Here is a 14,295-nt window from a genome sequence, read left to right on the forward strand (position 1 = left end):
GTGTATACTTTTTTTCAATATAGAACAATCCTAGGGGGTGAGAGCATTACAATTCTGACTTTACTGTATACACAATAAAGTCCTGCGCAAGTGTATTTGCCGCATTTCGTTCAATAAGTACTCCTTGCATTGTCTCTACTCCCTGCACTTTGTTACTCTTTTTCCGCATACATACACTACTTGGCGTTGAGAGAGTAAATACTTGACGTACTTGCTATTACTCCACCAAAGTAGGTACTCTACTTTCTCTCATCGCGTACGAGAGATATTTGCTGCTGCCAAAAGGGAGTAGCAAATCTACTCTCTGTATACTTGTAGTACTGGAAGTACTTGCGTATTCAATTTCAATTCTGGTTGTTAGCCTACTAGTTGATATCGTTTGCGGCGCCGTCAGTGAAATTGAAAGAGTAAAAAATAGAATATGGAAACTGACGATGTAAGGAAATGCTTACGGCCTTATTTATAAAAAATAACGTAGATTTAGACAGTTGTTTAATGTGACATTTTCAGAAAACTTTTGTATTCAAGCAGCTTTTTAAGTCTATGTATGTACTTATTTTTTTATGAAAGTATTATTTCTCGTTTCTAATTTTCTATAAAACTATTTGCAGTCATTAACCGACAAATAAGTTGTCAAAAACAACAACTTAAGCAATACCGCTATACGAAATAAAATTATTAGTGGCAAATCAAAATTTTGAAAAGTGCCGATTTTCACATTCGATAGTTGGGCATGGTAGCGACGAGATGTACGAGCATTTTTTTCTTAAGAGCTGCATTTTTAGTTTTTCTTGAGAGCCTTCACAAATAAAAAAAATTTCGAAATATGTACATATGTACATACATACGCAGTAATATAACTTGATTTCAAGAGAAACCAATTTTCATTGGGCACGTTCAGAAGGCGCAACAGCTCAGTAACTGGTGCGATTGCACCTTCTGAATGCGTTGTTGCGTACTTCTGATCAACTGAATAGTTGCGCGTTAGATGATCGTAATATTTTTCTGATCATTTGAGACAACATGATGGTGTGTACCTTTGAGAGTTGAATTTGACGGTTGCGCTCAACAGCTGCGCCTTCTGCACCTACCCATTGATAGCTTTTTTTTTTATAACACTGTGCGACAGCTCAAATCGGTATAGAGTAAAACCAAATGCAAGAGATAGTTTTTGAATTTCATTGAGTTTTTTTTTAATAAATACTAAAATTAGAGGTGTATGAATGGCGAAAGAAAAACTTTACCCGATTTTTTTAAATCGAAACTACATTTTTACATATGTACATATGTCCATGCATACATAAATATATTTCATATGAGATTGAAATTTTCACATCAATTTGCGCTATCTTCAAACCCATGGTTTCAATTAGTTGCGTTCCAGATAACTTCGTGTAAAAACCTGTAAAACTGTCAAATAACAAAATTACTGTCTTGAAAGAGAGGAGCAAGAGAGAAAAAATAAAAGTCACCTGGAACGCGAAAAACCACTTTTTCCTGTAACTACTTCCGTTTTTTTTTTTAATGTTAAGCGCCATGGAGACGAGCAAATATCTTTATCAACCGTCTCGCGTTTTGCTTGACAAAAAACAAGCGCACTTGCCTTCTGATCGTCGTGGTGAGCAAGTGCGCGGACAAGAAAAGGAAATTGCTGGTTGAATTAACGTGTTTATTTGAACGTTTGCGGGCAAGACACGAGCCAATCTCACACATATGCAATGCTTGACGTATTTATTTGATTGTCTCCGTGGCGCTTAATGTTCTTTGCTATCTGTTTTTGTTTACAAATGCAACCCTGCCTATCGTTTGACACTTTTCATGAACTTGCAGGGAGAAAAACTTCGGACTAAAACCTGCTACTTCTGACTGAGAGAGAGAGCAAGTTACTCTCACAAAAGTAGTTTGACTTGCAGGGTTTTTGGCACCTGGAACGATTTCCTGCACAAAAAACCTGCAAATCGTGAGCATATGGAACGCAACTATTGTACGCATATCGTCAGGGTTTTCCCCACAACTTGGCGTTGCTGCAGTGAAACAACAGAGCAAGTGACGAGAAAAAATATATGCGGACACTTTTATATGTGTCTATGCACATACGTATCTATGCACATACATACATATTACTTAGGTATGTATATCAGCATTTTAGTTGAAAGTACGGTTTGCTCGTCGCTCTCTTCATCGCTCCACTACATTCCCGTCCTTAGTTTTATTCAGATACCACAAATGTATGTTTTCTCCGAAAATACTCAAGTACTACCAGTAGAGTATTCTACTGTCAAATAGCTTTTACTCGCAGGAGTTGCGGAAGGCAAAGTAAATACTCTACGCGTCTTGCTATTGATCGGTAGTTTACGTACGCTTGCAGAAACTGGTTTATGCTTACCCACACTTGACCCGAACGATGAGAGTAAAGGAGGGAAAGTATTTGCGCGGCGATCGGATGTCTTGTTAGGCCGTTTAAATGGAATTGCGCAGGAGTTTAGTACATAAGCATGCCTTGTAAAACTTTTTTTAAGTCAAATCTGTGTACATTCGGTTCTATTTTTGATCAGAAAAATTAAAATCATAGTATAACGATTAAAAATGATCGAAAAACTAAAAATCATAAAGTAACGATTAAAAATGATCGAAAAAATAAAAATCATAATATAACGATTAAAGATGATCGAAAAAATTTAAATCACAAAATAACGATTAAAAATGATCGAAAAAATTGAAATCATAAAATAACGATAATTTTTGATCGGAAAAATAAAAATCATAAAATAATTATTAAAAATGATTGAAAAAATTAAAATCAAAGAATAACGACTATTTTTGATTGAAAAAAATATAAATCATACAATAACGATTATACAATGATTTCCAAATAAAAATCCTTCTTGATAACGATTATTTTCGGTCCCTGGTATTTAAATTGATTAACACGGGGTGCAAATTTGCATATATTAAGAGAGGAAACTGGTTACCTTTTTTAAATTAAAAAAAAAAAAACATTTTTTTAGAGTGTAGTTAATTCGGCAAAGATTTGTTTTGTCTATTTCAATGACGAGCTGATGGCAATAGAATGCAAGTTTTGTTTGATATGGAGGGAAATGAATCGAGTTGGTACGGAACTATCCAGACTTATCTAATTTGGCAATAATTGCCAATTGATCATTAGTAGAAGTAGTAGAAGTCATCTTGGTTTCAATGAACCTCATTTTACTGAAAGTACCGGACGACATACTACGGATGTGTGTGAATTGGTATCACTGATCGATGCTGATTGGCTATGATACTGAACTGATACGGTACTGATTTGTGAAGATAGATCTTAACTTTTATTATTATTACCAATCGATTACAACACATTATATGTACATACATACATATGTACTAGGGTTACAATGGCCGGCCAGATGAATTATGAATACTAATAAAGGCAAAATTTTTCCCCTGAAGAGGTTTTCCCATTTGAGTTTCAATATGGTTTCTCCTTAACTTTGATGCAAAATTACTCACGAGGCGTCGCGAAGCACGCCGGGTATTTGCTAGTGCACGTATATCTAAGAAAAGCCTTTGAAGGGCATTTTTCGACTTAGTCCGAGCCCTTATTGTTGGAAACAAAGGACAGATATTGCTAATAACAATACTTACATTGGAGTTTTGGATACTCTTGACAGGCTCCGACGTGAGCTTAAAGGCTGCTGTTTCGGTTTGCATGCACGGTCTACCTCGACTTGCCTGCGTGCGGTATTTTCCATAAACTCTTTGTGGTCTTCTATAAGCTTTTCCAACTGTGTAATGTTATCTGGTAGTTTCTCCTTTTCCAAATCTATTTAAATACAATTTTTTTTTAAACATATGTATAAAACGTATATAATATTTTCAAAAACTAAAAGACGCCAGTTTGATATTACATTCATATAAATACATACATACATATAACTTTTTAAGTTAATATTTTCCAATGCCAAAACATCTTAGTGATGTATTAATACAGAATAATAGCGCCACCGCCAAGTGGTTAAAGGTGCGCTCCATTCCTAGACTACTACCAACCAAAAAACAAGTAGCAGTCATCTCTCGGCAGGCAATTTCTAACCTTCGAGTGTAATTAAAATCTTCCAGGGACCGTAAATAACAGTTACTTTTTTTTCAGTAGCGAAACTTGGCCAGATATTTTTAAGTCGAAAATAAAAGTCCTTTCTTAATAGTAAACAAACCGCTTATCCAAATCAAACAGGTTTGGTATCAATGAAAGAGGACTAAAATAACTTTAAAACTGAAGTATTTAAACGAGGAAAGCCAGCAGAAAGCCAGCTATTAAAAAATATTTAAATAAAAAATGCTTTTTAATTGTCATAGAATAAACCTTGAGTCAGGTATATGCATTTCTTTTGTATTAAATTATAAAAAAAATGTAAATACAAGTGGTAGCTTTTCGATTTTTGTTTAAAAGCTATTTAAGTCCTCTTTCATTTGGTACCAAATTTGTTTAATTTGGATAAATGGTTTGTTTACTATCCGAATAGACTTTTATTTCGAACTTAAAAAATATCTGCCCAAGTTTAACTGTTGGAAAAAAGTAACTGTTATTTACGGTCCCTGAAATCTTCTAAAAAAATAATCAGCCGTTTGGAGGGGGATATACAGTCAGTACCAAATGTAAGTATACACCATGTTCTAATATAATATTAACACTTATTTTCAAGAAAAAATCTTTCCATTAATTATTTATGAAAATATAGATTATTCTATAACAACAACCTTCACACTTTATATAAAGTTCAAAAAAATTTAAAAAATTTTCATCAACATTTCAATATTATTATAAATTATTCTATAACATGCACCATATGAATCAAAGTTTTCCACTTTATATAAAGTTCACAAAAATTCAAACAATTTTCATCAAAATTTTTATTCGGAATTTCTAGAAAATTTTCGAGTATGCAATTTTAGTAAAACAACGTGCCAGTTCCAAGTCGCTAATTTTTCCGTTGATTTTTTATAATTTTTTTTTTGTGGAGGGTGTTACGCATTTTCTTCCATATAAAAATAGATTTTGATCACGCGTTATATGGAAGAAAACGCGCAATACCCTAAAAAAAAAATCTACAAAATCAACGGCAATTTTTAGCGACTTGAAACTGGCACTTTGTTTTACTAAAATTGAACGGGCTACAAAACTGCATACTCGAAAATTTTCGGGAAATTCTGAATAAAAAATTTGAAATTTTGATGAAAATTGTTTGAATTTTTGTGAACTTTATATAAAGTGTGAAACTTTGATTTATATGGTGTATGTTATAGAATAATTTATATTTTCATAAATAATGAATGAAAACATTTTGTCATTAAAATAAGTGTGAATATTGTAATAGAACAAGGTGTACACTTACATTTGGCACTGACTGTACTGAGTTTTTGACAAATAATTACAAAAACATAAATCGTTTGTGACACAAACACGTAGAAAATTCATTCTCATGAATAGGCGGTAGGGGCTATATGCCATTGTTAGATTTTATTGCCAGGATAAAGCAGAATTGTAAAGTAACCAAGTAACTCAATTATGATGTTGTTTTGGTTCTAAGAACCAAAATTTTGAAAAATCTCATGTCCGTAGCCTTGCTTCTATTAAATTGTGTCAACTGTTTGTTAAAATGTATTCAATGTTACTATTCATCATAATTCATATTTGCTTTTAGGTCAAATGACTGCCCGGTAATCTACAGTGACTCAAAAAATTACCACGTGTTGATTTTTTTTAATATCCGTAATGTTTTTCGAGCTCAATTTTTTTTGTTATTTTTCTATAAAAATATCTTCCAAGCTTTACCCAAAAACATATCAATCACAGATTCAAACTTGCACTTCATTAGACTGAAATTGTATGAGCTATAAAACTGCATACCCAAAATTGTCTTAAAGATTCAGAGTAAAAAGTTGAAATTTTGATGAAAAAAAACTTTCCTAAATTTTTTATAAAGTATGAAACAGTTATTTATATGGTTTTGAAAAAAGCTTGGACGGTATTTTTATAGAAAAATAACAGGAAATATTGCTCGGAAAACAGTACGAATATTTAAAAAAATCTACACGTGGTCATTTGTTGGAGTGACTGTATTAATCCTCAATACAGCTAGTCATGATGACATGGCTTCAAAGGTAGTTGAAATATTTCTATATTTGTAAATTAAATTATACATACCGAGATCGAAAGACGTAAGCGACATTTTTTCAAAATTTTAGTTTTGATGCAGAAATGTATCTAAATTCTCTAGGAACATTTCTGCATCAAAAGGAAAATTTTGAAAAAATCTCGGTTACGTCGTTTTGGCTGCTTAATGTGTAAGGGCCACCTGCAGAACTTCAAAAAATATAAGTAACAACATACACACATACAGTCATGAGGCACACGACATTTTGACCAGTTCTGACTACTTTTGTTTTGGGTGTTTAATATTTATCTATATATATAAAAATGTTTTCCGTATGACGGCGATGCCTGACCAAACGGCTGAACCGATTTCACTTCTGTAAAAAGTACATTTTGCACCTTCTGTGTGGAAGGTTTTTCGATTCAAGAAAAATTGAAACTTTTTGTTGTTGTTGCTGAAAAATGAAGAGTGTTGAGACGCCACGATTTCACAATTTGGAGTTTTCCGTATATTGTATGTCACCAAACGGCTAGACCGATTTCGTTCATATTTAAATATCAGGACCTTGCAAATAAATATTTCTACCAAAAATTTGCATGCTAGGTGGCGCTGGGGTCGGGATATTCCTGAAAATTGCATTTACTTGCCGATTTGGCTAATATTTAGAGCGTATATTAGCCAATTGAAAACAAATATTGGGCCTAAAATGTACACGATAGGCGGCATTGTGGACGAGATATTCCTAAAATTCTTATACACTGGGATAATGATAGATATCTACTTAAAAAAAAAAAAAAAAAAAAAAAACACTGCTTCTCATAAAAATACAATCGCCGTTCGGAGTCGGCGTAAAACTGTAGGTCCCTCCGCTTTGTGTGACAACATCAAGGCGCACGCCACAAGTCGGAGGAGAAGCTCGGCCAAACACTAACATACGTGTAAGCGCCAATCTATTCTATATTCTATTCTATTCTATGTATGTGCCAGGTTGCAGCCTAAACGGACGACCAGAATCGAACAAAATTTTGACAGAGTATTGCCATCACACCTGGGCCTATAATAGGGTAAAAAAATTGGGATCCGATAAGGGGGCGTGCCACCTCCCATAAATGTCTACGAAAACAAGAAACCACAATGCAAACTTTATGCCCCCTTAGCTTTAATGTGAGGACTGAAATTGTTTTGATGATTTCATTATTTCCTTTAAGTTTATTGGTAGCTTTGACAATTTTACCCTGAAATCGTTTGACGCTGAACGCTTGCTGGTGTATTTGTTTTTAACCGACTTCACAAAAAGGATAAGGAACAAGGTTCGTCGGAACATTTTTTTATTATTTTTTTTTATGTATGTTACCGCATAACTTTGGACCACGTTAACCGATTACTATAATTATTTTTTAAAGGAAAGGTGTTACCTGAGAGGTGGTCTAATTTGGTTTAAATCCGATCATTGGATCATGAATAGATTAACGATAATCTTAAATTTTTACATGGGAATTGAAATCGGTTTTGTTTGTTTTTTAGCTTAAAAATTACTTGTTTATGTAAGCATTTGTTGAAAATGCAGTCTCACATAGAAATGTAAAAGTAAGGCTCCTATTATGAGTTGCATTCGACTGTGGTCGAAAGTGCTGATCGAACGAATTTTCATTTGGTATTATGACCACGTTAACCGATTACTATAATTATTTTTTAAAGGAAAGGTGTTACCTGAGAGGTGGTCTAATTTGGTTTAAATCCGATCATTGGATCATGAATAGATTAACGATAATCTTAAATTTTTACATGGGAATTGAAATCGGGTTTGTTTGTTTTTTAGCTTAAAAATTACTTGTTTATGTAAGCATTTGTTGAAAATGCAGTCTCACATAGAAATGTAAAAGTAAGGCTCCTATTATGAGTTGCATTCGACTGTGGTCGAAAGTGCTGATCGAACGAATTTTCATTTGGTATTATGACGCTCATTCGATGAAGAATAGCGCTATTGTGAATATCGCTCGGTTAGGTTGTTTACAATAGTATATTTTTCACCGCTGACAAGTTTTGTTTACAAATCAAGCAAACTAAATAGTGTGCTTATACATATGTATGTAAATTTGTGCAAATTAAAATGAAAGAAAAAAGAAAGCGAGTTCATGAAAACGTGGTAAAAATGAGTACAACGGAGTTCTGGTTCAACGATTCGTCAGAGGATGAAAGCTTGGTAAACTGGCCAGGAGTAGAAAATGTTTAAGAGGGTTTAAGTGTAGTCTTTCGAATATATTTTGACATAAAATATATTTAAGAAATTTTTCTACAGATTTATTAAAAACTTCCGACTGTCTAAAGAGGACTGAGCCAAATCTATTTAAAATATTTTAAAACTATCAACAGCTTACGATTTTGTTCTCAGAGACCGTACCAACTGAGTATTGGGAGTTTCTTTCACAAGTAAAACCAGCCTTTTGAGCTCGTGTTTAATATTCACGTCGTTAGAACTGCATTAAATTAATAAAAATTGTTTAAAATTAGTATCTAGCCGCCATAAAGTAAAAAACAAATGCAAAATCATAAATTTTTCACAATTTTCTAACACTTCGCTACACCATCGAAAGCAAAATTCTGTTCGACAGAAAATTTCGACACGGTTGCATAGCTCATGATTTCACTTTCGATGTTCGATCTTCGATAACCAGCGAAGATCGAAAATCGAATGCAACTCATAATAAGGGCCTAAAAGTCACTAGTATTTTTAATGCAATCTTGCCAACAGCATTGTTTTCTGCATACATCCAGAACTCTATTGACTCCCTTCGTAGTATTTAATAATCAAAGTGCTGTCTTCAAGGTTTTCAATTGGTCATCGCAGTAGGTTTACTTTTCGGGCCACATGAAAACAGGTTTTACAGTTACAATTTTTACAGCCAATTTCACGAAAGCAATTTAAGTGATAAATGATTTTGATTTTTTGAAGTTTATATGGAAATTGCTACTGAAACCGGCTGTTATCAATTTTTTTAGCGTTAACTTCGAATGTACATACGTTTTTCTGATGACTTTGTTTATTTATGGAGTTTTCATGCAAATTGCTGGAAATTCTAAAATATACATGTCACCAATAAAAAAAATATCGCCGTGCTAGAAAAAACCAGAGATGTATTTTAATTTCCCAAGCCTCTGTTATCTTCGCAGCGTCATCCAATACGGGTTTTTAATCTAGTGGCGGCATCTTCCCAGTCGCCAGGGAATATCGAGGGATCATACAGTGACTTCTCGTGGCGTTTTCTGCCTCTTGCTTCATCTTAGACATCGCTTCTTTCGGTTTTCCAAACCACCGCAAATATCAGCACACTTGCTCCTTTTCTAACCATTGTTCTGTACAAATTTGTCAATAGCTTTAAAAATTTCGTAGCTAGTGGCGTAAGTCTGAAGTACTTCGTTCTTCTTCGATTTGCATTGCGAATTGGTACCTCACTAACACGAGAAGACTGCCTCTAAAATCGTGTTGATTCGCGCTTTGACAGTGTGATTGCGAAGTTCCAAAGAATTAGTAATATATACACGCTCGCGCAGCTGCTGCGCTTGTTACGAGAACAGCCCAGCCAGCAAACCATCCGAAAATTAATCCGAAAACGGGAAGAAAACTCGGATTAGGTCTACAAAAGTACCGAAAGTGGTTGTGAAAAGGGTACGTTTTCGGCTATTTTTCTGAAAATTTTCTGATTCAATTTTAGGTTGACAGAACGTACTGGGAAACTACGCTTAAGAGCTTTGCTGCAAGCTATTTGTGTTATGTATGGGGTTTGACGAGCCGCTGAAGGTAATTTTAACCCTTAATTAGGCGCATAAAGAAAATCACACAATTGAGTAGTCCAGTTGCAAACAGCGTTATGTGATTTCATAACAGAAAGCCATAAATTTAAAAAAAAACGACTACGACAACAAGTAACATTTAAATGGAATATTTTGTATTATTACCTGAAAATTTGAATAAATAAGAGATTATAAAAGTATAACATAACATAACATGACATAAGATAACATTAACAGTCTGTACGACCTAAAGCAGTTTTCTAAGTTCATCAGAAGATGGCTACTTTTGAAAGTTTATAAATAAGTATGATAGCGACTTTTGGAAGAAGAGTTAACATTTGATGCTATTTTTTCTGAATATAAAAATATTTTGCACTGTGTTGTTAGTGGACATGAAACTACTTTAAATACTGGTACGTAATCCACCAAAAACTAAGAACCCAAAAAATTTTACATAGCGCACTTTGCAAGTGGGCTACTCAATCAGTCGCATGGGGCTCCGGGACCCCAATAAAAGTGTTGGAAAAAAAAAAGAGTTTTCAAAATGTAAAAAACGAAGTGAATTTAGCCCGCACCACTAGTATATTCTAGCCACTAGCGGCACCCCCGTCATACGCGTCACCCACTTTGGGAAGGCCTGGTCTAGCTCATTATACATATAACATTGTGCGATAGTAAATTTTACACACAAAAATTTATATATTCGCAAAACAATGGGCCAAATATAGTAAAATTGCGTTTTTAGTTTTTCACACTGACGTCAGTAATTTACAAATGATTTAAAAAACTCAGTGAAATGTGCTTAGAGAAGAAGCATAGTTATCAAATTAAATAGGAAATTCTCTAGAATTTAAGCAGATTCAATTTATTGGTGCATAAGGACTGAAAAGTATTGAAAATTTGCTTTTAAAATTTTATCTTTGAAATTTCGCAATATATGTTTTTGAAAAAATTATTAATTATTATAAGGACTGATATAAACTCGATAACATCCTCGAATTTCGTCCTTCTAACTTTATCAGCTTAAAAAATTACCTATTCGTCCTTGTGAATCCAATAACTTTAAATTTTTTTTATTCTAAAGAAATTTCTTTTTTCATTTGGTACCTATATTTTTATTCTACATTGCATTGCATTTTTTAAATAATTTTTGGAATTAATCACATATTTGATATTATAGAGTCCTTTAAAATAAATCCTGACGTCAGAGAGAAAAAATAAAAACGCCACTTTAAATAAAAAGTAGGTTTCAAACCCATTTATTTTTATTTATTTTGTGGAAGGAGGGCTTCTCAAACAATATAGAGCAATTTTTCGATTTAAGTAGTTGAAAAGTTATGAATATCTAAATCCCGGGACCAATCACGGGATCCCGGGATTGTGATAACGACATGCCCGAAAATCCCGGGATCGTAAAAAGCGAAAAAATTAACATCCCTACTGTGTACTGAAAATATTCGAGAGTTATGTTCATACCCAAGGCAGGTAAAGCCAACCCTCTATACTAATAGTTTAACTTCATTCCTCCTAAAACTCTTCGAGAAAATTCTGGACACACACGTAAGAGGCAGCGTAGGCAGGAAGCCTATCCAAAGCGAAACACTAGTCAAGAGGAAGATCGACAGAGTGCATTGCATGCTGTAGTAACGAGTACATAAAAAATGCTGGAACACAAGGATTACGCTATTGGTGTGTTCTTAGACATCGGCGGAGCTTTTAACAACATATCAAGAGAAGCCATTATAGGTAGCCTACAAGCAAACGTGGAACCTGCTATTCGTCTATGAATAAAAAACCCTTTAGGCTGTAGACGAATTAGAGCAGAATGGGGTGAAGCCAGGCTAACTAAGCAATCGGTAAAGGACACACCACAGGGTGGGGTGCTCTCACCGCTCCTACGGCTGCTTATGATAAACGACCTACGGCTGTGCACCCAAACTAGTTGCATATGCCGATGGCATTGCAGTAATGGTGACCAGATAATACCTAGATACCATAAGTGATATAATGAATGGAGCTCTCAATACTATACACCAATGGACTACTCGCGCAGGTTTAAGGAATAATGCAGACAAAACGGACATGCTGCTTTTTACAAGAAAGCACAACATTCCTGCGTGGAAGATTCCTAATCTGAACTCAAACCAAAAGACCACACCAAGCACCTTGGAGTAATCCTGGACCGCAAACTGCTGTGGAGGTACAATGTGGAGGACTGAGTGAAGAAAGCGAGTAATGCTCTCTACGCATGCAAAAAGATGCTAGATACTACTTGGGGCAATCAAACATTCCGGGCCGCTCGAGGTGGAGAGTACCTTCCTGAGCCTAGAACCGTCTGATATAGATTGCACCCACAGCAAAAGCTCCTTAGCGAGGATCTCTTGCTTTTATTTAATAGTTTTCTGTAATCTATTTTTCCCACTGCATATAACTTCTTGAATATTTAGCAAGATTCTGGAGTTCGACAAGATTTACGGGCCTAATTATATCTGAGCACCACCTGGTTTAAAACTTAAAAAAATAATGCAGATGTTTGTCGGATTAATGGTTTATTTTTTTACCTAGACTTTATGGTTGGATTCTGGAATCCGGGTGAAATGAATTTGGAAATGAAAATAACACATAGTGAAGTTCATTTCGGTGTTCTGAAATATCTGTTCATTAAAAAGTTTAAAGCTCGCGGCAGTCAATTTAGCAAACGCAAATATCTTTCAGAAAATTAAAAGCAAAAATTGTAATTTTTAAATACTTTTGTTTATTTTATTAAAAAAAGGTCATTCCGTTAATCAAACAAACCAACTGCTCACGGTGGTACCTGATCAGTTCTTGTTTGCTTATGTAGCCGCACTCTAAACAAAAGCACAGGCTCGGCTGTGACGCCTACGTCCACATACACATTCGACGATTGCATCCAAGCACAATGCTTCAGCAACCACAAAGGCGACCAAGTACGTCCGCTTGAGTACATTTTAATACACACATACACTGGCCGTCAAAAATGGATGGATACTGTTTTGTTTTTAATATTTACAATGTTTTTTAAGCTAAAATTTTTTGTTATCTTTTATAATATAGATCATGCTTTAACCAAAACCTTTAAAATCAAGCTTTCAAACTTTATAAAGAACTAATAAAAATTCCTCAATTTTTTTTTTTAATTTTAGATTTTATAAAATTTTTTGGTTGCAATTACAAGGATTATGGAAATTGAGTGAAATTGGTCTAAATTTTTAGCGGCTAAAACGGATCCACAGTTTTGCATATAAGCCTGAATTTCTTGTGGAAGAAAATGCGCAGGACCGTTTGCAAAAAAAATCAAAAAGTCAACCCTAGTGGTTATAAACTGCATGAAAAAAATCGCAAACGCAGCCATCAAAATAAAAAAGTAAAAAGCAATGCGAATTTAGCCGCTTTAAATTTCCAAAGCTCAAATTTTTAATGAAAAGTTCTGGAATTTTTTACAAATTCTGTGATTCTTATTATTTGAAACTGTTTAGAATTTTTCTTAATACGCAGTTTTTCAAATTTTAGTATAAAAAAGTGAGTTTGAAGTAGCTAGGTAGATGTTGATTTTTACCAATTCTTGGTTCACGCATTTTCTTCCAAACAACGTATGTTCGAAAATTTTTTTTGTATGGAGAAAATCCGCAAACCTTCTAAAAAATTTCCAAAAATCAATAGTAAGTCCTAGTTACCTAAAATTTGCACTTTATTAAAATCAAATTGAATGGGCTGCAATGCAAAACTGCATACTATTCAGGGAACAGATTTCTAGGACCTAAAATCTTATAAAAAAACGCAAAATAAAATAACGAAATAGGATAGAAAAGGTAAAATAAAATAGCGAATTAGGCAGGAAAAGGCATTAGAACTCGCAAAAAAGGCAAAAGGCACTAAAAAAAGACAAAAACCGACAAATAATCAAAAAAAAAAACATTTACTTTAGAAATGTTTATTTTACAAGTAAAAAGAGAAAAACTATGAATTAGTTTACTTCAAGAAAAATCAATTCTAAACAGGAGGTTTAAAATTTGTTTAACCATCTTTTCAATTAACTTATCCCCTGTGATCAATTTGAGATTTTAAACAGGGGGAAACCCCTTACATGTAGTTTTTAAATGAAGCACTTTCAAAACAATTTCGATTCATACCCATATTGTTATAATTCATTTAAATTATTGAATAGTTTAAATTTAACGTTTTAAGCAGTTGGCAACCTTTTTAAAACTCTTTCTTCTGTCACTCGTATTGTGATACATATTCAAACAAATTTCGCCCCCTTTTACGAATCCGGGAAAACTTCACACAAACCATCTGCATGATAGCCTGAATATGCCGTATAAATTTGATT

The 14,295-nt window shown here is 33.9% G+C and overlaps 1 protein-coding gene across 1 annotated transcript in view; it reads right to left on the reverse strand.

Moving 5' to 3' along the window:
* Positions 1-14,295, reverse strand: part of LOC118744098 (microtubule-actin cross-linking factor 1) — a 719,134-nt gene that overhangs the window by 246,732 nt on the left and 458,107 nt on the right. Inside the window, 1 exon segment of the mRNA XM_036476824.1 lies at positions 3,643-3,820. Within this exon segment, the coding sequence (XP_036332717.1) occupies positions 3,643-3,820 (178 nt within the window).

Source organism: Rhagoletis pomonella, unplaced genomic scaffold (assembly GCF_013731165.1).
Source record: "Rhagoletis pomonella isolate Grant_MI unplaced genomic scaffold, Rhpom_1.0 Rhpom_scaffold_00008, whole genome shotgun sequence".
Lineage (NCBI taxonomy): Eukaryota > Metazoa > Arthropoda > Insecta > Diptera > Tephritidae > Rhagoletis > Rhagoletis pomonella.